Source organism: Myxocyprinus asiaticus, chromosome 11, assembly GCF_019703515.2.
Source record: "Myxocyprinus asiaticus isolate MX2 ecotype Aquarium Trade chromosome 11, UBuf_Myxa_2, whole genome shotgun sequence".
NCBI classification, from domain to species: domain Eukaryota; kingdom Metazoa; phylum Chordata; class Actinopteri; order Cypriniformes; family Catostomidae; genus Myxocyprinus; species Myxocyprinus asiaticus.
Window position 1 is genome coordinate 39,345,423 of NC_059354.1, and position 26,714 is coordinate 39,372,136.

Consider the following 26,714-nt stretch of genomic DNA (forward strand, 5'->3'; position numbering starts at 1 on the left):
TGTTCTTCATGCGGAGTGAAGAAACCGGACGAGATCGGTCGATTTCTGCTCATTAAACTGATTGATTAGTATTTTTTTTTAATCACTTAATAGACTATATGTCTTGATCATTTACAAACGATCATCTATTGCTGGTCTTTGTTGTGCGATATTGTGGTTGAAACGAGCTGCTGTTAAAGGTGAGATGTTATTTTTCATCCTGCCGTTATTTTAACAGCTGAAATCCAACTGTTTACGAATTAGAGACAGTTGTTCGCAATGTTACTTTTCCCCTATTATAATTAGACAGCTCGTCTTCAATTACAATTTTGTGATTGTTTGTTATAGATAAAGTAAATCTTACAATCATTATTCACTTTCTAACGATCATATCGTTTCTGTATCTATTATAACGGTCTCTAATAGATGCCTCGATAACTTTACGGTCTTTTAACAGAACTTTTTTCTCATTCCACAGTACTGTGTAACTGGAGTATATATCCATCACTCTCAGCACACTGGACTGGAATGACTCTATCTCTCCTCCAAACATCAGACCAGAGCCCATTAAATCCAGCTTTCATTCTCTGTTTTGAGGGGAAATATGGACTTTAGCAGTGTTTCACTGGGTGTGGATGTGGAGAATACTTTTGCACAGAAGATTTGGCTGAACCTCCCTTCCTTGATCTCTCTAGATCTCCTTTCCTCTAAAGGTTCACCTCAGCCTTCAGATATGCTCCTGTCGCCTGTATATCAGGGCTCAGAGTCTGAAGCCTTGCTGCTGTCAAGCCCAGAACCCCTGCTCACCCTCCTATCCATGAATCGAAACTCCCCAACCTCTCCAGTAGATGCTCCACAAATGAGTTTTGTGGATGAAGAACGAGATGTGGCAAAGGCCATTCACAACCCAAGCCCTCTTCAGCATGGCAATTCCACAGTGGGTTGTCAAGGTGCCTCCAAATCACTTTTCTCAGAGCAACACACCAATGGGGAGCGTGCATTTTATCCAAACGGAGTCCTTCAAGCACATGCTACAATAATATCACAAGAACCAGAACATAGCAGGGAAAAAAGTGGTTTAAACCACATTTCGCATGGTTCATCGCAAATACAAACAGCTGGCATGGCGGTGCTGGAGGAAGGAGTGATGATCCAGTCTTTGTGGCATCTCTCCCAGCACGTTGCATTGGCAGATCGAGCCAGTCGCTTACAGCAGAGGGTGTTGGCGATGCTTGGCGAACATGCCACACGGCACTATAGACACCAACTGGAGGGTTTAAGGAAGAAATCTCATGAAGTATACTGTTCCCCCAGGTCTTCCATTGCATCAGGGGAACTTTTCAGCCCTAAAGGGAATGAGACATTTAATGCCACAGAGATGCAAGATGGAGAAGGGGCTCTCAGGAGCCTCCAGTTACCTCAAGCAAATGGGGAATCTCTGAAATTCAGAGATGTGCAGATTTTTACATGCAGTGGGCATGCAGTTCTGCATGGGGTGCTGGAGTCTCTGGACTCAGATGCCACAGTGAGCAGCTCAGATGAGGAGTGGGACCATGAAGACATTAATGAGACCTCAGCAGAATCACAGTGAGTATGATGATCTGGGGCTAAACGGCCTACTCAGTGGATACTTGACCTCCTAATCAAGTTTAGTGCTGAGATTAGAAAATAGTCATTAGACAAACATACAGTATGTTTAGATAAATGCTTCCTTAATTTTTGCCAGAGATGGAGATACTTGGAAGACATTAAAGGTGATGTCGGTAAATTTTTAATACGCAAATTCTTTCTCCAATCCCATCTCTTACTGTTTCAACTTTGTGCACTTTTAGCACTGTGAACTTCTAGAAAGTAAAGTCCTGTTAAATCTTTTTACAGTCTCACTAGTTTATTTAATTTGTCTAGTAACAATGTCCAACAATATACAGTATGTACATGCATGACAGGAGATTTGTCATTTTTGTATTTGTTTTCTTTCAAAAAGTTGATTTAACGTAATTTTTAGTCCTTTGTCTTGCTAAAACTAATTTGATATGTATCCTCATACTCACAATTATTAATAAATAATAATATTTTCGCACTTTTTGCATAATTTGGCAAAATTACAAAAGTGATTGGAAATGACGGCCAATATTCTGCGTACAATGGATATCCCCCCATCATGAAATGGAAAGATAATTGAAATAACTGGTATAGGCATTATGCAATATAAACTATAGGTGGAGATAGGGAGGTGGAGGGATGCCAGAATGTCGGAGCGAGGGAAATAGGTGCTTATATATTCTTTAAATTTGATTGGCTGGTCTAGAACAAGCTCCTCCCGAATTTACATTTGGAACTTCTTTAATTGTTTGAATTTGCTATTGCAGATAGCTTTGTGATTATAACCAAAATATTCAAGATTGATTACTTAGTCTAGTAGGGCTTCAAAATTCTGAAATAACCTTGGGTGAAGGGTATAATTAATCCCTATGCAGTACTTGCCAGGCAGCAAAAGAGGAGAGGGAGAGAATTTTTTATGACACGGTGGAAGAGAATCTTGGCAGGCAGAAAGAGAGTGGAAATGACAAGTTTTAGAAAACAAACAGCCCCATAGAATATGGAGAGAGGAAGCATTTGGCACTGGCAGTGCCATATGTTTCTGCAGGAGCTTTACTCTCATACGCACAGAAACACTCTGTTTCATACACAGCTGTTGAGAAATTGTCACCATATTTCATCCCCCTGTTGAAGATTTTTATGCAGTGTGTTCATATGCAGCTGGCTATTCATCCGATCCTGTCTCTGTTCAGCCACAGTGAAACAGACAGCTGCATTTTTCTTTCCCTGGGATCAGTATATAAATAGAGATCTTTTCCCAGCCTATAGATCAGAGCTTTCATGTCTTTCTTTGCTTGCTAACTCTGCACTTACACTGTGAGATTGCAACATAAGGCCAGGAAAACAGCCATTTTCATTTTCAAAAATTCTGTTTGAAAAAATGTTTTTTTTAAGACTTGGGAAGTGTTTGGAAACCACCTTAAAGGGTTAGTAAAAAATGGAAGACAAAAGGAGATGTAAGGCAAAATGTTCACCTCAGTCTCCATTCACTTTTGTTGCATCTTTTTTCCATACAATAAAAGTGAATGGTGACCGAGGCTAACGTTTTGCCTAATATCTTGGTGTTCTATGGAAGAAAGAAATTCATACAGGAAAGACAGTGGCCATCACTCTACATTCTCTGGTAAAGCTGGATAGGAGAACATTGCGAAAAGAGCTTCAGCAGCAGAATTGTTTAAGGACATTTTGCATGGACTAAGAGACGGCTCTCAGCCAAACAAGTGCAGCACATCTGACGTCAGTACTCTCATTTCACAGATGCTCACTGTTTGAGGTGGTTAGTTTGTGGTCACTTAATTCTGAAAAAGCCACAGGACCCAAAGCTATAGCAGAGCTTCAATGTCTGCTTAGTTGTACAAGTAAAACAAAGACAAACCAGTTGTGCTTCAAAGATAGAAAGGTATTTGACCGCATAAAAGATCAGGTCTGTCTGGACGCTATCGAGGTGTTAGCTAAACAAAGATCAAAAGAAGCATGCAACAAGGCCATCTGTGTATTTAGGTATGAAAAGATCTGGCTCCTCATCTGTTCGGTCACTGCCAGCGTTTTGTCGAGGCAGGACTGTGCCCTGTGAATGTGTATCGAGAGAGAGACAGAGGAAGTAGGCTGACTAGAAAGGTAAAGTGTTTGTTTACACAGAGACCAGGAGGGCTGCTGCCCGAGCAGGAGATCTCATGCTTCCCATTGTGTGTGAGTGAGTTCACTGCTGCTCCACTGCACTGGAAATATTCCTGGAATTTTCCTTTTAGCCAGTGTGGGGGCAAGAGTCTGTGAAAGTGTATGTCTGAGAGGGAGGCAGACAGGTTATGTCTGTGTGTTCAAATCCTCTCCTGATGCCTCTGTGATTTTTAAACAAGTTGGAATAAAGGAATGTCCTCAAATTAGCTGTCCAATCATAACAGAAATAATTTACTGTGCATACATTATAGAATGCCTTAAGGTATAAAAGCAAAAGCAGCCTGTTTAATCCAAAAGGGGTTTCACATGATTCGTTTCGGGGCATCAACTTGCCACTCAATGTTGGTGTCAGGCCCCACTTTTCCCTCCAAATGACAAGCGTTGCATTTGTGCCATGGAAAGGGCGATTTTATAAGTTTGCCAGGCATGATAGTGGGTGGTATGCATGCAAAGTAAACATTAAAAAAAATTTGAGAAGAGAAAAAAGTTGTTAAAATTGTTTTGATACATTCATTAATGTCTTAGGATGTTAAATCAGAGCTAAGGTCTCTGGATGTTAATAAACAATAAGTTTAATATTTATAAGTAAAAAAATAATAAGACGTTTAATATCTCTTCATAAATATTGACAGATTTTAAATATTTCTTGTTGCTGTATACTCTAAAAGGCATAATAGCAAAAAATAACTTTTGTGTAAAGTTGGACCTGTCTTTGCAAAGACAGACTTTTATATTCAAGTTGCCTGGTAATGATTGGCTGCCAATTTGAAAGGTCAGCGGAAAGGTCAGCAGCAGCTGACGCTTCACTCCACAGAGCTCAATATATTTGGCAACGCTGATGCGAGTCATGTGGAAGCCACTTAAGGATCAATGCGAGGGTAGAAAAATTCTTTAACTAAATTACGGTCTTGATTTTGGTACAAGACACCTTGAGGAAAAGTCTAAAATGCAACAAATATGTAGAATATGACCCTTTTAAAGGTGGATTGAGTAATTGAATGAAAAGGAATTGCACAAATAATTACAGTTTTTAAACAGGTTTTCCTAAACACTTCACCTGTCTACCATTGGTCAAAAAAACAAACAAAAAAAAAAAAAACCAGGTAGTCCTGCCCCAAACACGCAATCGGTTTCCTCAATGTTGGATTGCTCAAACAAATACAAAAATGTTGCAAGTGCGTACAATGCCACTGTGTTTACACTCTTCAGGGAATTTAACCTACAAATGGCTTACTTTAGTTGTCTCTACAGCACTGTAATTACAGAGCTAGGTCAGTAACCAAAAGTTGTCTGTTCAAACTCTCACAAGAGGCGATCCATGAACTATCACCATTGTACCCTTCAGCAAAACCCTGATTCCAGGGTTGCTCCTAGAGATTGTCCCTGTATGAAGTGTACTATCACTTTGGATAAAATGTCATTTAAATTACTATTTCTAACTCTCTTTCTCTCTCTGTGGGAGCTGCCAAGGCTGTGAGTGGAGGTGGTTGGCAGACAGAGCTGATATTTGCAGTCGCTGGGCATGGCTGCAGATGAGACTGACTGAGCTGGACTTTCAGATGCAGCGGCTTGAAGAACTGCACAAGAATATCCTCGCTAACAAGGTGAAGAACTATGATGGGGAAAGAAACTGGTTATCAGAATGTATTGTTGTTGTTAAAATTTCAGTATTGAAGAACTGTCTCCTTGTCAGAACTATTGAAGAATTTCAATGGTTCAACACATTCGTTTATATATATATATATATATATAAATAGCATTCTAGGAAATTAGATGTTCTTCCACCGTACTTCATAAAATGTAAATGAATGTATTAAATTGAATATTGATTATTCATATCATCTAATGTTTCTGGAAAAAACCCATATGTTAGTGTATGATAACACTGCATTTTTAAATATTTTCTTAGCAGTGCTGGGCAGATTACTTGTGAATCATAATCAGGTACTGATTACAAATTACATGTCAAAAAATGCAATCAGTAACGTAATATCGCAGATTACATTTTTGGGGTAATCGAATCCGATTACTTTTGGATTACTTTTAAACAAATTTTGCATGGTTTAATCATTTGAGTGTTATATGTCCACAAATTCAGAAAAAGATTGCAAATGTAAAAATATGAATGAAGTTTTCATATTTTAATGTTTCCCTCAGTTATGCTGATAGAGGTCTAGGCCCTCCATCAATGACAGACTCAAATATGTTTGAGTTTAACAGGCATTTTTATTGGAGTTTCTAAAATTCCCGGGGCATGTTAACACAAATGTGGTTATGCAATTTCACCATTTTACAAATGCCGCAAATGTGGTAAGAGATCAGACCAGTTATGTTTGTGAATTAGTGGCACAAAAACATCTCAAAGTTATCACTACACCAAAAGTGCATTCATATACATTTTTGAAGGTGACTACAAAAGCAATTTAAGAAACTAAAAGTAACTTTATAGCGCTAATCCAGTTGAATATGAAATGACGTGTATTTGTGCATTATGATGCGTTTGATGGAAAAAAAACCTTCCAAAGACATTGTGACACATGGTTATTTACACACAGAGTGAAAATTCAAATGGATTTGTGATGTAAAGTTAAAAAACACATGCAAACATACATCTAAATGTTTCTTTAGATTTTACATAGAATCCTTTGCAGTTGACAGGATATTAACTTTTGGAAGGCAGAGTTTAAATTGCACAGTGATGTTTTTTTCCCCTTGTTTTCTTATGAAATTATCTCTATAGATCCAGTGGTTAAATGCTGAGGTAGACTGCTCCATCTTCACCTGACTGGCTAGTAGCGAGTATCAGTTCTGAGTGCAATACAGACAACCCTCCCCCTCTCTTCCGAAAACACTAGAAGACTTACCGAATGTATATCAGCGGTGTGCTGATTTAGAATTAAAAATTTAAAAGATTGAATAAAGAGAATGATAAGGATGATCAATAAATTATTAACAATTTACTGCCGTTGCCTTGTTAATGTGTAATGATGTAATCTATAAAAAGTAAATGTAGTCTGATTATGAGTATTTACAAATGTAATTTAATCCAATTACAAGTACTTGATTTTTTGTAATCTGATTACATAATCCACATTACGTGTAATCCGTTACTACCCAGCACTGTTTCTTAGATTAAAATTATATATTTATATATATATATATATATATATATATATATATATATATATATATATATATATATATATATAAATTATATGTTTTTCCATATTCATTCTCAATTCAGATTGGAATGGAGCACAACCCTGGTTGTTAAACAAATACAAGCAATTCTACTTTAATTTGTTATATATATATATATATATATATATATATATATATATATATATATATCAGTGACAAATTCTCAGGGCCAGCAAAGCCTTCTCTGCTGGCCTAACATGCCAAATAAATAAATAAATATTTTTCATCCTTTTATTCTCAATCACCTTTTAGCCTATGTATTTTTAATCGCTTTCCACTCTTAATTAATCTACAAACAAATAGAGAAAAACAAAAAGTTTATCCAGTCAGAATTTATTCCTTGATGCTTACAAGCAAAGCGTGACAAATGTTTCACAAATCGCATGCCCAAAGCCAAGCTCGTTAGACAAAGCAGCGCGTGATTTTGAGCTCCACCCCGTCAGGCCTTCAGAATTTCCACAGAATCCCTCAACAGTGCAAATGAATGGGCAACTAAAGTCAGGTTGTCAGATTCATCAGCCAATCAGATTGATTTATTTGTTCTTGGTGGGTGTGATCTTTAGGATATGTCCCGGACGAGGCCTTCTAGCTGGCCTTGAGTGACGCAGTCACGCTTTAAGTGACGTAATTTTAAAGCGAAGAGCGCGAGATCTTGCTGACGAGTCACCTGTCATTACTGCCGCTATCGCCATTGAGAAAGCGATCCTTATGGATTTACAGTACAAACCTGAGATGTTCTGCATGACCGTGTGATTGCTTAATTTATTAATCATGATAGGAGGACTGATTTCCACTTCAAGCAATTTGGTAAGTGCTTTTTGCATTGTTATAGCAACATCAGGATTTTTCTAAGTGTAAATTAGGCTGCTTGAGCATTCAGTGTCAGATCAAGTTTTGAAAAGTAGTGCTGCGTTCCATTCAACTCGGAAAGTCGGATTTTACAACTTCCTACAGGAAAAGTGCAATGGAATGCATCTTAAAGTCAGAATTACAACTTGTAGGCTCGTGCGGAAATTCTCAACTCAGGGAGATATATAAAGTATGTGATAAACATTCACTTTATTAAGTAATATTAATAAATAAGTTCATTTCCACATTACATGATATTAAAGCTTGTTTAACAAACGCCTGCAGAAACAGGTGTATAAAACATTATAATCTCTTTTGATAATCGTACACCTGAAGCACATATGCTAGCACTGCAGCATTGTTTATCAGTTGGGTTGCTAGGAGACATCTCTAATGAGAGTCAAACCCCTGCTTAGCTAACGGGAGCGTTGCAGTTCCAAATATCAGGGAATGAAATGAATTTATGGTCGGAGATATCAAGTAGGAATATCCCACATCCAACTTGAATGGAACGCAGCATATCCGTGTACCCTGACGAAATTTATTGCAAGCAACATTTAAATCGCAAATATTATTAGATATATTTTTCCAGGTATTATAGACCTTCTTGGTAGATTCATATGAAAAATTATGATTTTTGACGTTCATTTCACAAAACAGTCATGCTGCAGTTAAAATTAGGCTTGCTTGAGCATTAAGTGTCGTTTCAAGTTCTGACTTTTGTGCGTGGACGTGTAAATTGGTATTACTAGTTAGCTGCAACATAATGCATGATGCCCAAAGGCATAGGGTATCTTATTCATTGTGAAACTGTGTTTTCTTAATGGCATGGATCACACTGAAGACCTAGACTTTTAATGCATGGCCCACCACTGATATACACTATATTGGCAAAAGTATTCGCTCATCTGCCTTTAGACGCATATGAACTTAAGTGACATCCCATTCTTAATCCATAGGGTTTAATATGATGTCGGCCCACCCTTTGCAGCTATAACAGCTTCAACTCTTCTGGGAAGGCTTTCCACAAGGTTTAGGAGTGTGTTTATGGGAATTTTTGACCATTCTTCCAGAAGCGCATTTGTGAGGTCAGACACTGATGTTGGACGAGAAGGCCTGGCTCGCAGTCTTCGCTCTAATTCATCCCAAAGGTGCTCTATCGGGTTGAGGTCAGGACTCTGTGCAGGCCAGTCAAGTTCTTCCACACCAAACTCACTCATCCATGTCTTTATGGACCTTGCTTTGTGCACTGGTGTGCAGTCATGTTGGAACAGGAAGGGGCCATCCCCAAACTGTTCCCACAAAGTTGGGAGCATGGAATTGTCCAAAATCTCTTGGTATGCTGAAACATTCAGAGTTCCTTTCACTGGAACTAAGGGGCCAAGCCCAGCTCCTGAAAAACAACCCCACACCATAATCCCCCCTCCACCAAACTTCACAGTTGGCACAATGCAGTCAGACAAGTACCGTTCTCCTGGCAACCGCCAAACCCAGACTCGTCCATCAGATTGCCAGATGGAGAAGCGTGATTCGTCACTCCAGAGAACGCGTCTCCACTGCTCTAGAGTCCAGTGGCAGCGTGCTTTACACCACTGCATCCGACGCTTTGCATTGCACTTGGTGATGTATGGCTTGGATGCAGCTGCTCGGCCATGGAAACCCATTCTATGAAGCTCTCTACGCACTGTTCTTGAGCTAATCTGAAGGCCACATGAACTTTGGAGGCCTGTAGCGATTGACTCTGCAGAAAGTTGGCGACCTCTGCGCAGTATGCGCCTCAGCATCCGCTGACCCCGCTCTGTCATTTTACGTGGCCTACCACTTCGTGGCTGAGTTGCTGTCATTTCCAATCGCTTCCACTTTGTTATAATACCACTGACAGTTGACTGTGGAATATTTAGTAGTGAGGAAATTTCACGACTGGACTTGTTGCACAGGTGGCATCCTATCACAGTACCACGCTGGAATTCATTGAGCTCCTGAGAGCGGCCCATTCTTTCACAAATGTTTGTAGAAGCAGTCTGCATGCCTAGGTGCTTCATTTTATACACCTGTGTCCATGGAAGTGATTGGAACACCTGAATTCAATTATTTGGATGGGTGAGCGAATACTTCTGGCAATATAGTATATATATATATCCCTTCTATGTCCTACAGGGTAATGTGGTTTTGGCTGAGTCTCAGCCCCTGACAGACAAGCAGATCCAGCACACCTTGTGGACAGAGACTATGGATCTGTCATTCACTGCTAGGAACGTACAAGATTTATCCTCTGATGTAGAGGTGGAACCCAGCAGCCCCACACACCTGCTAAGGAACATAGAGAGACAAGTGAGTCTGAAGACAAGACACAGCGCATCACGCTTAGTTAGGACATGGTGTAAAGCTGAAAGTTTACTGCATGGAATAAATTAATTAGTGTGTGTTTGTACTTTGGATATGTGTTTGTGTGTGCAGAGTGCTCAGCTGACTGAGATTGTGAGCAGCCTGATGTCACCTTTATGTGCTTCCCCCTCCTTATCACCTGTGTTTAAAGGACCCTGCAGTCGCTGGAAAGGCCAACGGAAGACAGCTTACAGCAGGTTAGGTCAAACGACAAAAGGACAAAAAAGATTATCTCCTCAATTTTGCAGCCAAGTGTCAGACACGGGCATATTTCTTTCCATCAGACCACAGTACTTACACAAGGCGGGACAGAAGAGGAAGCAAGCGTGTCACAGACGATGCCCTCTTCAGGTGGACGTCACCTGTGTGTCAGCCCGCACTCGCCCCCTTCTGACCTATCACAAACCTCGTCTTTTCAATATAGACCTTTCGTCTTATAGAGAACAGGTTGGACTGCTTTTTTTTATTTAGTTTTATTTTGACAAACAATTCTGTGAATGTATTAACAAATTTTCATCAGTAAGATCATGTCTCGTGCAAATCAGATATTCAGAAATGGGATTAGGAAATCAGATATTCAGTAATGGGTTTAGGACTTCAAGTATCTTGTTCGCCATGCACCCTGGTAAAAAACAAAACAAAAAAACAGCTAATGTTGTTGAAGCCATTCCCTGCATCATAAAATCCAAATCAGAGCCTGGCAGCAGGAGGTGTATAATTTAGCCACATCCTAGATAATAATAGTAATAAGCATTGCTGTGACTTTTTTTTCTTGGTTAACAGCTAAATCTATGAATACAGATCTAGATTACTAAAAAAAATTGTTGAGACAATTTGTTTCTTATTCTTGATGAAGACTATAATGCTTCCTCTTGATGACTTGAGAGGAGCTTATTGTTTCTCAACTATGATTGTTGAAGAACATGACTGCTTCTCTTTCTGACTGGAGAACACTGATTGAGATAATGACTATGTTTGGAGTAAAATACTAGCCAATTGCTTGCTTAACTTTGCAGTGCTGTATACTGCATGGAAATTAGCCAGGGCTCTAGGGAAAAATGCCAATAAAGGTGACAAAAATACCCCAGATATTTCAAATAAATAAAAAAATATTTCTTTAGAGAATTAATTTACTTTTTTTAATATCTTACTTTCTAACATAGTCTCACTCTGAATGGTGACGAGGTATGGTTGGGTCTCAGTCTGATTAGTCAAGAGCATAGGCACATCTCATAGTGACTGGTGACATAATGGTTTTAATGTACTTTAATGTGAAAAGCCAGAGCACAACTGTATGTGTTAATTCATGGGCCAGTGGGACCTTGTACACTGGTGTGCACTCGATTCAACATTTAGCCTGAGTATTTCAGAATCAGAGTCAGAATAAGCTTTATTGCCAAGTATGCTTACACATACAAGGAATTTGTCTTGGTGACAGCAGCTTCCAGTGTACAACAATACAAAAACAATACAAAAACAGCAGCAAGACATAGATAATAACAACAAATAAAAAATTATTATACACATACATACATACACACACAGACACACACATGTATGCATGTACATACATACATACATACACACATACACATACACATACACATACATAGTGCAAATCTAATACAAATCTGTTATCTGTTATGTACAGTGCAAAATACAAATCTGTTATGTACAGTGCAAATTTCAGCATGTTTTCTCAGTGCCCAGGGGAGCTTAGAAATAATAGCCTAGTTCTTGCTTTAACCTTTCCCTTGGAAACCTCTAACACCCAGTTTTCAGGCCAGCTGTACTTTCATAAATGATAATTATTTTGAAATTGTTGCTGGCTGATCTGGAGTCTGTCCTGCTGTCTTTCAGTGTCCTCTATGGGCAGCCAGGAGTTGTGACACATTTAAAAGCCAGTTTTGTCTTGTTTCTTTTTTAAACCTGGATGCATCAAGATAAATATGCACTTGCCAAAATGAAATGTAATCCTAGAAAACAAAAACAACATTTTATAACTGGACATATTCACCCCAAAATGAAAATCCTGTCATAATTCTCTCACCATCATGTCATTCCAAACATGTATGACTTTCTTGTGGAACATAAAATAAGATATTTTTAAGTAGCCCATACTGTATTTGATGTATTCCAAGTCTTCCTACGTAGCTCTATACATAAATACTTTTAATCCTCCATAGCTCCTGAAATTTAGAACCATTAAGATATTTTGCATTGTGACATTATTTTCAGGATAGATAAAGAAATAGTTTATCCAAAAATGAAAATTCTCTCATCATTTACTCACCCTCATGCCATCCCAGATGTGTATGATGCTCTTTCTTTTGCAGATCACAAATGAATCAAATCAAATGACTTTATTGTCACACAGCCATATACACAAGTGCAATGGTGTGTGAAATTCTTGGGTGCAGTTCCGATCAACATAGCAGTCGTGACAGTGATGAGACATATACCAATTTACAATAACATCAAATTAACACAACACAATTTAAACATCTGATATACACATAATTACACTCAACAATATACAAATAATAACATACACTGTACAGTATACAATACGCTGTTTTTTTTTTTTTTTTTTACTATATAGATACACATTATTCAATAAAAATTAAAAATAAAAATATATAAAAAAAGTATATATATATATATATATATATAGAATGTACAGTATTGTACTGTATTGACATTCAGGCTGTCGGTTGATAGTCAGTTGTTAAGAGAACAGAAGATATTTAGAAGCATATTTCAGCTCTGTAGGTCCTCACAATGTGAGTGAATGGTGGCCAGAACTTTTTAGGTCAAAAAATCAAGGTAGCATTAAAGTAATCCGAACCACTCCGGTGGTTAAATTCATGTCTTCGGAAGCACTATGAAAAGTGTGGGTTAAAAAGAGATATATATATATATTTGAGTCCTTTTCACTATAAATCTCCACTTTCACTTCCATATTCTTCTTCTTTTTGCATATCGCTACCTACTGGTTGGGGCTGTTCAAAGTTGGAGATTTATAGTAAAAAAGGACTTAATTATTGATCTGTTTCTCACACACACCTTTCATATCGTTTCTGAAGATATAGATTTAACAACTGGAGACCAATGGATTATTTTAATGCTGCCTTTGTGCTTTTTTGACCTTCAGAGTTCTAGCCACAATTCACTTGCATTGAATGCACCAATAGAGTTGAAATATTCTTCATTTGTGTTCTGCAGGAAAAAAAAAGTCATACACATCTGGGATGGCATGAGGGTTAGTAAATGATGAGAGAATTTAAATTTTTGGGTGAACTATCCCTTTAAGCACATTTTATCCCCCAATTCTCACAAGGATTTTGTTTTTTTAATTAAAAGCAGCGAAAATTAAAGGCAGTAGGAATGGAGTAGCCTACCACCAGAGACTATGCAGAGATGGGACACTTGTGTTAAAATTAACGGACAGACTTGCTAAAAAGACTTTGCTACCACTCTGATGTATAAATACTTTACAATTAAAAATATATAATATATTAGTAACAGCAAATTTGTAACAGTAAATAATGTCACAATATGAAAAAATAGGCTTCATTTGCTTAATGCAAATTGCAAAATATAATTTATTTTTTGTTTCTTTTGATTTTGGAGTAAAATAGACCAGGACATTTTCTTAAGAGTTTTCATGAGAATCACCCAAATTATGACAGAATTTTCCTTTTTGGGTGAACTAATCTTTTAATAAAGGTATTTGGTGTTATTTGTGTGTGTGTGCCAGCCCTTCTCACATTGTGCCAGGACTCACACCATGTTCTGTGTCCTTTTTCCAGCTGGTGCCTGGTGAATTTCCTTTAACCTAGTTTTAAAAACTTATTTTATAGCGGTCTGATTTTGGCTACCACAATTATCATGCATTGTTTATGTCATAATGGTTGCCCTAGAGCACAGTTTGTCATAGTTTTGGCCTCATTAATTTGGTTGGATTGAGTGTGTTTACGTCTCTTTATTTGTATTAATGCTCAATTGGACACATCAACACATGCCCATTTAGATACAAATCGGGCCTTTATCATCAAGAGGATTTGAACTCCAGCTATCCCATAACTTCCCATGCCCTGGTTTTGCACACATTCTCTCCCGTTTTTCTCTCTCCATAGGTCCTGGAGTCTTCCCCCTCTCTCTGTCCCATTTTTGCATCATGTGACCCTGCGACTGTAAGCACAGACCTTGCATACCGCCGCAGAAAAGAAAGAACAGCCGACAAAGTGCACCCTGTCCTGTCACTGTCGTCAGGTAGAGAGAGAGAGAAAGAGTGGCTCTGTTCCAAAACCTAGAAGCTGCCTAGCTGTCTACTGCCTACATAGGCAGCAATGCGGCATCCTAACTAAAATGGAACCTCCATAAGTGAGTGGCATAGCTCTACATAGGCAGCAACTATGTGTGTCATACAAATTGCGTTCCTCACGTGAATTGCATGGGAGACACAACTAACAGTTGATTTCAAAAGAGTTTTTTGTTAGCATGTTGCTAAGCTAATGAAAAAATACCCTAAGCATTTAAGAAGTACATTGCCAAAAAAATATTGGGTTATTGTGTATTTCCAGTTAGAATATTTACTGATATTTATTTTTCTGTATTCAATTAATTATATTTATAATCAACGTTTCTCTCATTTTGTCTGCCATGCTGGCATGTAATGCCTTTTGTGATTGCCCTCTTGCAATGATGAATTTTCATGCTGGTAGGCAGGTGTGGCAGGGCGGAGGGCGGGGCCGGATCGTGATTCCGCACACCCGGCCCCTAATTAGGCTGATTAAGCCCGAGAGGGATAAGGCCAACTGGAGACGGCAGTGTGAGAGAGAGAGAATTACAGGCAGCTAATCTGTATGTGTTTGGTTGTGTCTTTTTGTTTTAGTTAATCATTAAACTATTATTTATATTGTTAAGCCGGTTCTCGCCTCCTCCTTTCCATTGAATGTGTTACACTGGTGCCGAAACCCGGGAAGGAGGAGGGATGCGCCGTAGCAGAGCCCTCGCCACTACCATCCACCCCAACGGAGCAGCCGCGGCCATCCGCCGGGGTACGGAGGAGCCCAGCCACCTGAGAGCGGAGGAACGGCCGCCGACCACGAGGGGAGGAGGGGCTCCTAGCCGACCGCCTGGAGTGGTCAGGGCCACTGCCAGGGGCGGAGGAGACCCCTACCAGCCACTAAAACACGGCGGGGTTGGGAGGACCACCAACCACGAGCAGGGAGGGGCTCCTGGCCGACCGCCTGGAGCAGGAGAACCGCTGCCAGGGGTGGGGGAGACCCCTTCTGTCCACCGAAAACGCGGCGGGGCGTTCCGTCTGCCAGGGGCCGGAAGACTGCCTCTGATCCGCCCGGGGAGGCATGGCTGTCGTCCACTAGAGGGTGGAGGAGTGGCCGAGGACCAGGCTATGGCGTATCAGAGAACCGGCGAGTAAAACATTTTTACTCTCTCTCTCTCTCTCCCGCTGTCGCTCCGTGTTGGCCTTTCCCTCTCGTTTTTTTTAGTTTTTCCCTCCCCTTGTCACCCTCCCAGGGACAGGAAGGCGGGGATGATCTGCCGGCAGACGTGGCCGGAAGGGCACGCCTCACCCCAGGGAAAGGGGGGGTTTGTATGGGGGGTGGTCATGCCGGGGGCTCCCTGGCCTGAGAGAACGAGGGAGGAATGTGGCAGGGCGGAGCCTAATTAGGCTGATTAAGCCCGAGTGGAATAAGGCCAACCGGAGACGGCAGTGCGAGAGAGAGAGAATTACAGGCAGCTGACCTGTATGTGTTTGGTTGTGTCTTTTTTTTTTAGTTAATCATTAATTAATATTATTATATTATTATTTATATTGTTAAGCCAGTTCTCACCTCCTCCTTTCCATTGAATGTGTTACAGCAGGGTCTTAGAAGACAGCATAATCATGCCACCTACCTTTTGGAGCAGCCTTCGCTTTGGGAGCAAACTGTATGATGCCTTAAAATGCTGCCAGCTCACTAGAATTTGAAACAGAGCCTTTGTGACTTGGATAGTAGAAGAGTGTTTTACTGAACGTATTCTTGATGTGGTAATGGGATGTTATGATCTTAAAGGTGCACTCAGTATTTTTTCCTCATTTGAAAGGTTTTACTATTCATTACTAAAGAAATTAATAGTAATTTTTAAACATATGTATAAAATCATGACCACTCATGTGAGATGAAGAGTACAGTCATATCAGTAACCTTATAAAAGCTCTTTTATGCTACATGGAGCAAGGGCACCTCATGGGTGCAAGTATGTTAACATCACATAACAAAATTAGCCTTGGTTGTTAGTCTAAAACTTAAACACAATAACATGGCAGTGTCCCATTGAGTCCAGCATTTTAGTTCTTTACAGGACAATAAAATAAAATGTTTAAAGGTGCTGTAAGCAATTATTTTATTTTTTTTATGGAAAAGTATGCAAAAAATGTTCCTACTCCCTTAAAGATATTAATGAATTAAGTGTCCTGAGATATCTCACCGGTCTCTACGGTCAGATGTAGATTTTGTAGACAGCAAACAAAAATATGTCCACGGACCGAGTTGAGGGCGCTATTGTGCCACTGTTGAATTTGACAGCCACAGGAACAAACAATGCTGCTCTTTTGAACCCGTTGTACAAAGGTGCCACAGTTAGGACCTGGGAGGCAGAAGATATCCTAACACCGCCCCCGCCCTAATTGTAACCATATGGAGCCTGGAAGGCTGAGTGCCTGCCACGAACAACGTATGGCACCTTTCACCCATCGTGCTCTTTTGCTCAGTTTTGGTCTCAAAATATCTTTGGAGGGCAGGGTTTTGGAATGAGAGGGCATGGCTAATTCAACGGCGCAGTCACGTGAAAGCTTCAGAACGCAATAAATCGCTTATAGCACCTTTAATTTTTAAATTGAATTTAATCAGTTTTATTTTGTATCTATCACCACAATATTTAAGTGTATACCAAGACAACCATTGTTTTACTTTTGTTTGTGTGTGTTATGTAAGTGGTGAGGTAGTTTTGACTGTGTCATTTATACTTTGTCCCTCAGAGACCCCATCATCCCTCCATCTGCAAAAAGCTTTTTATGGTGAGAACTTGCTCCAGCAATCTCTTTTCCGGAAGAGTGAACTCTTTAGTCCCCACCACTGTCTCAGCTCTGGAGGCAAAGTTTCTCGTTCTTTATTCCGTAAGAATCAGCTCATGAAATTTGTATATGTACAATATATATGCATGTATGTATGCTTTGTATAAATTTGTTTAAATATGTTCAGTTCAAGGAGGGCTTCTGCAGATGAGTCTTGGTTCCTCCCATTATTTCTTCCAATTTTCCTCATCTACCTAAAAATCTTGTAGAGATTTCATTGTCATTATCATATTTGTGTTGCTCACTTTGGGGCTGCTTCAGAACAATATAGCTCTGTTCTAAAAGCTAGTGAAAACCCAGAGAGCTTGTACAGTATTATAACTTAAAATGCTGCCTATATAGGCAGCTTACTAGGTTTTGGAACAGAGACATAGTTTTGTGAAAAGCGCCATACAAATGATTTGGGAGCGGGAACGTTGTCGTGGGGGGAAGCGGAACATTGTCATGGACCATGCTCAACACAGACGAGTTAAGCTGTTGCGCACTGTCTCCAGTATGCGAGCAGAGTCCTAGTTGGGGTGGCAAGTGGAGTGGCAAAGCTCATGACCCTTCTGGCCATGCCCTGTCTTAAATGCCTTCATAAGATTTGACAGTTATGAATGTAGAAGTAAGAAATGATCACTGAATGCGAAACTGCTGCGTAAGTTTAATATACATTTATGATGAGTTGGTTTTTGGACCAATGAGAGTTTACAGTGGACAGGACTAGCCAGCGTGATGGTGCAAAAATAGAAACTGAGTGATCAACAAAGTGTCAGTATCTCTTCCATGTTAATCCGTTTTCTTTCCTAACCAGCTGCTGTTGCTTGTCGCTTTATCGTGTCAGATCTGTTGTTAGGCTGGTTTACACTTTTTAGGATTTGGTTTAGATCTGAAGGTGATGATAAAGTTTGTAGGTACTCCACAGTCTTCGTGCTGAGCTGGGATTGAAGTTAGCTGACCTGTCACTGGACTCACCCACTCTAACCATTTATGGTCTAGCACTCCTCTCTGCTCTGCTAATTATTGTCTGTCTGGGGAGACTAGTAATCCCGAAAGAGCAATGCTATTCTTATCAGAGAGAGATTGTCAGAGTAAGCGAGTGATTGGACTGGAATGGAAGTGCATTACAGGTTTGTAAAATAAAAGCACACCTCATGCTGTCAGTGCTTTGAAGCCCCCCTGGAGTCAGTGAACAGACTTAAAGAACAACTAAAGCACTAAATGGAAATTTAATGCCAGGAATATTTCCTTCACAATCACTTCTTGGCCCATAAATCCCTCTTTCCTCACATCTCTGGATGCGCATGATCTTGTAATGTCAGTTCTCTTGAAGTCCAGTGTGTGGGATGCTGTAAGGTGTTTGTAGGCCTAATGTTGTAGTATATTGTCTTTGTTTATCTCAGTGGTTCAGGCAGTCTATCTGCAGTTCTGTAGCTTTCAGACCATGAGTGGAGATCAACACAAATCCAGCCAGCAGTCATTGCACCTACACACACTCAAACACACACACACACCAAGAAGCTTTCAGTGGGGTCAAATGAAATGTATAGTCTTGTAGCCCACTTGACTTGAAAATAAGTCACATTTCACACCGAAAAAAAGAAGAAATTACATTATTGCATAGAGAATATAAATCCTTTTATGACAATTCAAACAGATGTTTCACTTTTTATTTTTTTTAAATCACATTATTTAAAAAAAATTAAATAACATTAATAATAATAAAAAAAAGGGGGCCTGGGTAGCTCAGCGAGCAAAGACGCTGACTACCACCCCTGGGTGTGCCGAGTGACTCCAGCCTAAGCAACCAAATTAGCCCGGTTGCTAGGGAGGGAGAGTCACATGGGGTAACCTCCTCGTGGCCGCTATAATGTGGTTCTCGCTCTCGATGTGTGGTGAGTTGTGCATGGATGCCGCGGAGAATAGCGTGAAGCCTCCACACGTGCTATGTTTTTCGCTGTAACGTGCTCAACAAGCCACGTGATAAGATGCGTGGATTGACAGTCTCAGACGCGGAGGCAACTGAGATCCGTCCTCCGCCACCCGGATTGAGGTGTTGGGCATTGGGAATTGGGCATTCCAAATTGGGGAGAAAAAATAAATAAATATGAAAAAAATATATAATAATAATAATAATAATAATAATAATAATAATAATATTAAAAAAAAGTTAATTACAGGCAGTACAACAAATAATACCATGATGCATAAATAACAAAGTCTTTCTAGTAAGTCGGTCCAATGTCGGCCATCTTTGGAATGCTCCTGGGAGACAATATCCAGTGATGACAGTGCATCTCCTGTCAACTTGAATGGGGGAACACAGAAACCAGCTTGTATGGCTAGTGCGCATGCGTGTTCTCGAGATGATTGACAGGCGATGTCTGTATCTAAAAGGTGATTGGCTCTTTTACCTGTAAGGTGGGATTTCCTTTCTACATCTGTTGACTGTTGGGCGCTAGAGCTTCTTGGTTGGGCGTTCCAATTTCTTCCATTCATTTTAATAGAAGTGGCCAGTCTCTGCTAAATAGTCTCTGATAAATACTTTACAATTTAAATAATATATTATTATTTTTGGAAAATTTAATTATTGAATATTTACTTATGAATTGGAATATCTTATCAATATGCATATTCTGATGAGTAGGAATATGTCCTTGGGGGAATTTTCGGTTACAGATTGCAATCACCATCTGAAAAACTGCAGGCAAAGGAGTCACAGGAGGGAGAGCACACCCATACAATGGCCATGTACCTGTCGAGACCACCACAAGGAGGGCAAGAGGAGGCGACACTGCTCTGAGAGGCCAATGAGTATATGTGATAAACACTTTTGTTCTCCTAATTCATTTTTCCTGATGTGGCCAAACACTTTGATATTGCTAAGGTTAAAATACTCATTTGTTTTAGACATGTATGGCTCGGGTGTTATGGCCCAGTCTGATCTGGTCTCCCACACTGATGATAGCCTCATGGAAGATGTGACCATTGCTTATGATACACCCGCACAACAGAGAAACTCACAGGTCTTCCCACTACCTAACCTCATGATTAATATTTACCCAAAAATGTGTTACCCTCAAAAGAATATGATTCATTTATCTAGTTAGAGGGCACCTTTTTTAATTGACACTTTTTTATATATATATTTGTTTTAGTTCCCATTGCGCAGAAGAAACGGTGAGAGCATTTTCAGCATTGAAGATGACATTGTCATTCCCGTGTCTCTGGTCGCCTCTTTGAGAGTGGAAAGACTTCAGTATAAGGACATTTTGACACCCAGGTGTTAAATATTTAACACAGCAACAATAAATCTGTTATTTAATAAGTTTGCATTCATTAAGTTCCAAATAAAAAGTAAAATAATCAAATGAGATATAAAGATTCGTAAAGTTTTTATTTGTTGCATTATTCCAAAATAGGCATTAGAAGATTATTTTATATATATTTTTTTTCTTTTTTATTTCCTGTAATAAAAAACATGTATCCACCTTTTTCCTGAATGCGGACGTGTTCCATGATTCGACTGTTTTAAATTTCCGGTGTCCATTGTTTTCACTTGCATTGGCGTATATTCTTAGCAGGTAATGTAATGTTTAAGCTATTACATTTGTAAAAAATGTCAAAAAACATGCCAATACTTCACAGGGTCTAGATGACCGTTTTCTTACAGACAGTGTCTCACCTGGGTGTGTAGATGACATGACGCGATGGTCTGAGGTTAGTTATGTTGATATCATTAATTATGACATCCAACAACTGCACAAGTTGAGCCTGAAATTCATTTTCACACCAAATAACACTTCAGTGTTGTTGTTCTCCTCTGGATTGCTTGTTTTGGCAGTTTTTACTTGGCCTCTCCAGATCAGAAATATAAAACAGGCAATTCGAATAATTATGGCGCCGCCCAGTGGTTGCTCAGGAAAACTGTGGATAACGGCTGCATCCGAAACCAAAGGTAGCTGTCTTGTTGCCTCGCTGCCCTATCAGTCAGTGACTCAACAGACAGCGTTTGTGTATGAAGGTTTTGGACAGGCTACTGAGGCAGCATAATATCACATCTTTGCTAGGATACCAGCAACTGATTAATGACATCTGGTGTCCACTAAAGGTAACGTGCCTGCTTCAGTCATCCAACTGAACCGCAATGCTCTAATAATCTAGAACAAAGAGTTTTGGCGATAACTATGTGTATTTAATAACTACAGTACTACTTTCTCGCTAGAAATGGAATCAACAATGCTGAGGTAGGAAGGGACCAAGGCATGTCTGAATCCAATGTTCATGTCACATCCTGTCAACTGAGATACCTTCATCTGATAAATTTTTGAAGGCAGCATAGATGCATCCTTCGTTGCCTATGAAATACCACAATGCTGTGCATGCGGATCCACAGCGGCTGAGCTGAAGAAAAAATGGCGGCAGTTAATAGCAAATTTGTTTCCAACTTTTGATTCCATTTCTAGCGAGTAAATAGTATTGTAGTTATTAAATATACACTTGGTTATCGCCAAAACTCTCTGATTTTGGTCTAGATTATTAGACCATTGCGGTTCGGTTGGACTGAATGAAGCAGACGCGTTACCTTTAGTGGACACCATATGCCGATAATCAGTTGCTGGTATCCTAGCAATGATGTGACGTAATGCTGCCTCAGTAGCTTGTCCAAAACCAGTTTCTGGAGGTACCTTTGTACACAATTACTGTCTGTTGAGTCACTGACTGATAGGACAATGAGGTAACAAGACCTTTGGCTACCTTTGGTTTCAGACGCAGCCGAAATTGACCCTTCGCTAAGCTCCGCCCCCCTTAGTTATGGTTGCTCGCTCTGACAAGCTCTGCAGAACTCCCCATTGGAGTGAATGGGAGATTGCTGTGGACAGTGAGTTTTTTGGCAAAATATTTTCATAAACAGAATGGATAATATTTTTACGTGGGCTGGTATGAAGAGTGACATTGTAATGCATATTTATATTTAGTTTTTGGTAAAATTAATTGTTAAATTACACAGTAATTTGATTAAAAACTGTGGAGACTGTGAATCAGAATCGAGGCAAACGATTATTACTGTCACTTCAAAGGAGAAAAACTTAACGCTTAAAAGTTCTCAAACACACATTACTCCACTAGGCTGTCATTGGAAAACAGGAAACGTGTGTCAAAGTAATGATGGCAGGGCAGCGGTTGCTAAGACAGGATTGATCAGAAGCGCTTTTAAGGCGGGGCTTAGCGAAGGGTCAATTACTCACACTGTGATAAAAGCATGGTTATACCGCTTAAACCACCTCTGGGTACTTTCTCACTTTCAATAATTATGCTGGCACATGAAGTTTTGATTTAAGGAGTGTTTGGAATATTTCTCTTTAATGTCTTCTGTTCTATTTCCTCCCCTTAGCTGGCAAAAGGTGGATATTTCTGCTTTAGGAAAGAGAGAAGATGATGAGCGGGAGGAAAGAGAGGTTAATTTGCTAGTTTATTTACTTACAGTTTTAAACTTAAGTCATAAACATTGTGAAAGTTAGAATAGTTGTGCTCTGGAATCTGGAGTAATGTCTTTATGGAACTCTCTTTATTTCACTCAGTCAGAAGCAATAGCAGATGAGGATTTCTCTCAGAGACACCAGAGTTATGAGCGCAGAGAGAAACTCGGCTGGTCCTACTGTGATCAGAGCAGGAGACACAACAACAGGATCAGGTCTGTGTGTGTGTATTTGGAACACATACTGTATAGTATTGTTCAATGCATTTATGATGACTGTACTGAAAATGTACTCTCTCTTTTATTCCTCTCCACAGGTCATCCAGGAGCATTGCTGTATCTGTAAGAGAGCACCCTGCTCACTGTCACCCACATGTACATTCTCCTGTCCCCTTCACCTGCAACGCTGGTTCTTCTGAAGACCAGACAGAAGCCATTGTGGATGACACAGAAGTAAAGTTTTCTCAATCGTGAATATTAGATTAGATTCCAGATCAAATTCCATCCCTCAATCCATCCATCTATCCTCTACTGGTCATCAATCTGTCTATCTGCGCACTGAACTTTTATTGTTATATTTGTTTCCCTCTTGTGTAATGTAGCCACCACTGCCTTGGAAGAGGCGTGTGTTCCCACTGAGTGATGAAGATGAGGAAGATCTGAGGTGATGAAGACAAAGTTGTATCCTGTTCAGTCTAATTTTTCTCTGACTCTCACAGCACTATCACTCCCTCTACTGGACACATTAGGAATATTTTAGTCATAATCCTAATTGGGACACTATAGAGCGCAACAGTGTCCTCCCACATTTTCAGCCATCTGGGTTCAGGACAGAGGTGGGTAGAGTAGCCAAAAACTGTACTCTAATAAAAGTACAATTACTTTAAAAAAATTATTACTCAAGTAGAAGTAAAAGTGCTAACATAAATAATTACTTGAGTACGAGTAAGAAACTATCCAATTAAATGAGTACTCAAGTAATGAGTAACTCGTTACTTTCACAAATGACATAATGGACATTAACTCCCTACATTCCATTACATAATACACATTTAACATGTATTACAGAATTATTATTATTATTAATGGAAATTCTGTCATCATTCACCATCATGTTGTTCCAAACCTGTATGACTTTCTTTCTTCCATGCAACACAGTAAGGAGATTTTAGACTGAATGTTAGCCTTGGTCACCATTTACTTTCAGTGAATGTTTTATTTCTCTATATTTTGAAAGTGAATGATGACTGAGACTGTCAGTGCCTAACATTCTGTCTAACATCTTTTGGGTTCCACAGAATACAGAAGGTCACAAGGGTTTGGAACAACATGAGGGTAGGGAAATGATGACGGAATATTAAATTATGGCTGAGCTATCACTTAAAAGGGTTAGATCACCTCATCATTTACTCACCCTCAAGCCATCCCAGATGTGTATGACATCCTTTCTTCTGCAGAACGCAAATTAAGATTTTTAGAAGAATACTTCAGCTCTGAAGTATTCTTCTAAAAATCTTCAGCTCTTCCATAGACTTTTCATTAAATCCTTCATAAAAGAGTTCTAAGCCATGAACAAAACCAACCAGCTCCAATGTTTTGCTTTGAAGCAAAAAAGTATTTGAAAATCACACAAAAGACAAAGGTACAAGCCTGTGAACTTGACGTTTTTTCGAACTACAAACCCATGAAGCATTGCGAATGACGTAATCGATTATAAAACATTGGAAATATATAAACCTATTGATTTCAAGTTGTTGATTATAACTATAGAAACAATATAGTTTACTTTTATTTCGAAAAATTCTGCTATATAAAAATATAAAAGTTGGGGTGCCTGGGTAGCTCAGCGAGCATTGACGCTGACTACCACCCCTGGAGTCGCGAGTCTGAATCCAGGGCGTGCTGAGTGACTCCAGCCAGGTCTCCTAAGCAACCAAATTGGCCCGGTTGCTAGGGAGGGTAGAGTCACATGGGGTAACCTCCTCGTGGTTGCTATAATGTGTGGTTCTTGCTCTCAGTGGGGTGTGTGGTGAGTTGTGCGTGGATGCCATGGAGAATAGCGTGGGCCTCCACACGCGCTACGTCTCCACAGTCATGAGCTCAACAAGCCACGTGATAAGATGCGCGGATTGATAGTCTCAGACGCGGAGGCAACTGAGATTCATCCTCCACCACCCGGATTGAGGCGAGTCACTACGCCACCACGAGGACTTAGAGTGCATTGGGAATTGGGCATTCCAAATTGGGGAGAAAAATGGGAGAGAAAAACAAATATATAAGTAGTTTGAAGGTGAAGGGAGACCAATTTGTTTGCATCATTCACAATGCGTCATGGTCCATTAGAGTGAGCGGTCGTTTCCAGGCTTGTTTGGAAGGCTTTCTTGGCTGCAGTTCTCTTATTGATGGATTGTTCTCTGCTGGACCATGGGTAGTGTAGTTGTTCACCAGGAACTTTGCTATTAAACTCTATTTTTAAACAATGGAGTTGAAATAACGTGGACTAATGGCTTCAACAGGAGCATATACCATTGATGAACAACCTTGGAGCTCACAGTAGGTCTGCCTTTAAATGTTTGTAAGTTATCTGTAAAAATCAATTTGTCTATGGAAAAAAATAAATGACATTTTTACTTTCAGAACCAGACTGTTGCACTCTAAAGGAATCGCATGAAGAATCAGAGTCAGACTTTTCACTCAACAAATACTACAATGCACAATAACTAGAATGAACATTGAAAGAGAGAAATTGGAAAAGAGAGACTGAACTTGTTCTAATGTAGTGAACTTTATTTAATAGATTATAGAAAGTTATGTAATGTAGAAAAAAATAAATGCTTTCCTTGGTTATCAGTTTGACTTATTATTCTGTGCTGTTTACAGACTCCTCGAGCACCAAAGCACAACTTCTGAGATGGATCAAGAAATGACAACACAATGAGGCAGAATCTCAGCCATCATGATGCCACTCTCAGTAACAAGATCTTTCATCATTTGAGCTGTTGTGGTATAAAAGAGTATAACAATGTGTTTTTTTTTTTTTAACCCTGTTTTCAGAATGTCTCCAATATTTATCTGGAGTGTTTCTGAAAGCCTTTTATATTTTATATTTTTAAAGATGTTAAACAGTGTTTGTGTCATGTTGTCATGTCTGGAGTTCAGTGATGTGCACAGACCTTAGTAGGGGCGAAAGGACATGGACAGAGTGTGAAGAGAAAATAGTTGGGGGGGGGGGGGGGGCGGTGATTCAGCAATTGTTGTTGAGCGGGGGGTGGGGTTCGGCACACTCTTCTGTAGCCCCCATTCTGTACACGTCAGTGCTGCAGTTTAATTTATTACTGGTTAAAATATCTGTAGCTGGGCCCTGAAGTGTATCAGTCACCATGTAAAAAGTTTCACAGTTTATTTATGTAACCTGTTTTTAAAACAAGTATAGTGTGTTCTGCTGGCTTTTTGTCTTAGTAAGGTTGTAACCAACAGGCTTTACACATTTTGAAAGGATTTGATGAATGTTTTGGGATATTTGGTAACTATAAGAAAAGTTTTGGAAAGGTGTATGAATTTACCTGATATTGCATTAAAGACATTTAGAAGCGAACTTGCTGAACACCTTAAAGCAGAGTTTCTCAAACGTTTTTTTAACCAAGGACCCCTTTCATAACCCCAATTATAGATTCTAAATTCTTGGCAAAACTACTTTACCCACAATTCTGGAGTGAGATCCACCAATCAGGGAGCGGTGCAAACTTTGCAGTAACATTCTTAAAGGTGTCATGTATTGCATTTTTTAAATAATGTTCACTGAGGTCCACTTATAATGTTAGTAAAATTTTTTCATCAAAAATAGTCATCATTTAGAAATAATTGTCCATTTTCTATCCTGTTTTTGGCCCTCTGATTAAAAAGCTCAATTTTCAGGTC

General features: G+C 39.5%; 1 protein-coding gene across 5 annotated transcripts; it reads left to right on the forward strand.

Moving 5' to 3' along the window:
• Positions 1-26,004, forward strand: LOC127448488 (KAT8 regulatory NSL complex subunit 1-like protein). Of its 5 annotated transcripts, none has more exons than XM_051711071.1 (16): positions 1-179; positions 458-1,566; positions 5,216-5,360; positions 9,964-10,137; positions 10,264-10,388; positions 10,476-10,638; positions 14,331-14,466; positions 17,240-17,377; positions 19,997-20,131; positions 20,228-20,343; positions 20,476-20,600; positions 22,713-22,776; positions 22,900-23,012; positions 23,114-23,249; positions 23,399-23,460; positions 25,677-26,004. In XM_051711071.1, the coding sequence occupies exons 2-16, from the start codon at positions 584-586 to the stop codon at positions 25,732-25,734; spliced, it is 2,673 nt and encodes an 890-aa protein (XP_051567031.1). In that variant the 5' UTR covers positions 1-179; positions 458-583; the 3' UTR covers positions 25,735-26,004. The 5 variants fall into 5 exon arrangements, with proteins under 5 accessions (XP_051567031.1, XP_051567033.1, XP_051567029.1 ...); XM_051711073.1 differs by having other exon boundaries at positions 5,219-5,360; XM_051711069.1 differs by having other exon boundaries at positions 19,997-20,343.
• Positions 26,005-26,714: the final 710 nt, after the last annotated feature.

Bases quoted from the DNA above. Each gene is read 5' to 3' on its own strand.
- LOC127448488 (XM_051711069.1), top strand. From the start codon at position 584: ATGGACTTTAGCAGTGTTTCACTGGGTGTGGATGTGGAGAATACTTTT. The intron at 10,639-14,330 runs GTTGGACTGCTT...CTCTCTCCATAG, and splicing joins TTTCGTCTTATAGAGAACAG to GTCCTGGAGTCTTCCCCCTC. The intron at 23,250-23,398 runs GTAAAGTTTTCT...TGTGTAATGTAG, and splicing joins CCATTGTGGATGACACAGAA to CCACCACTGCCTTGGAAGAG.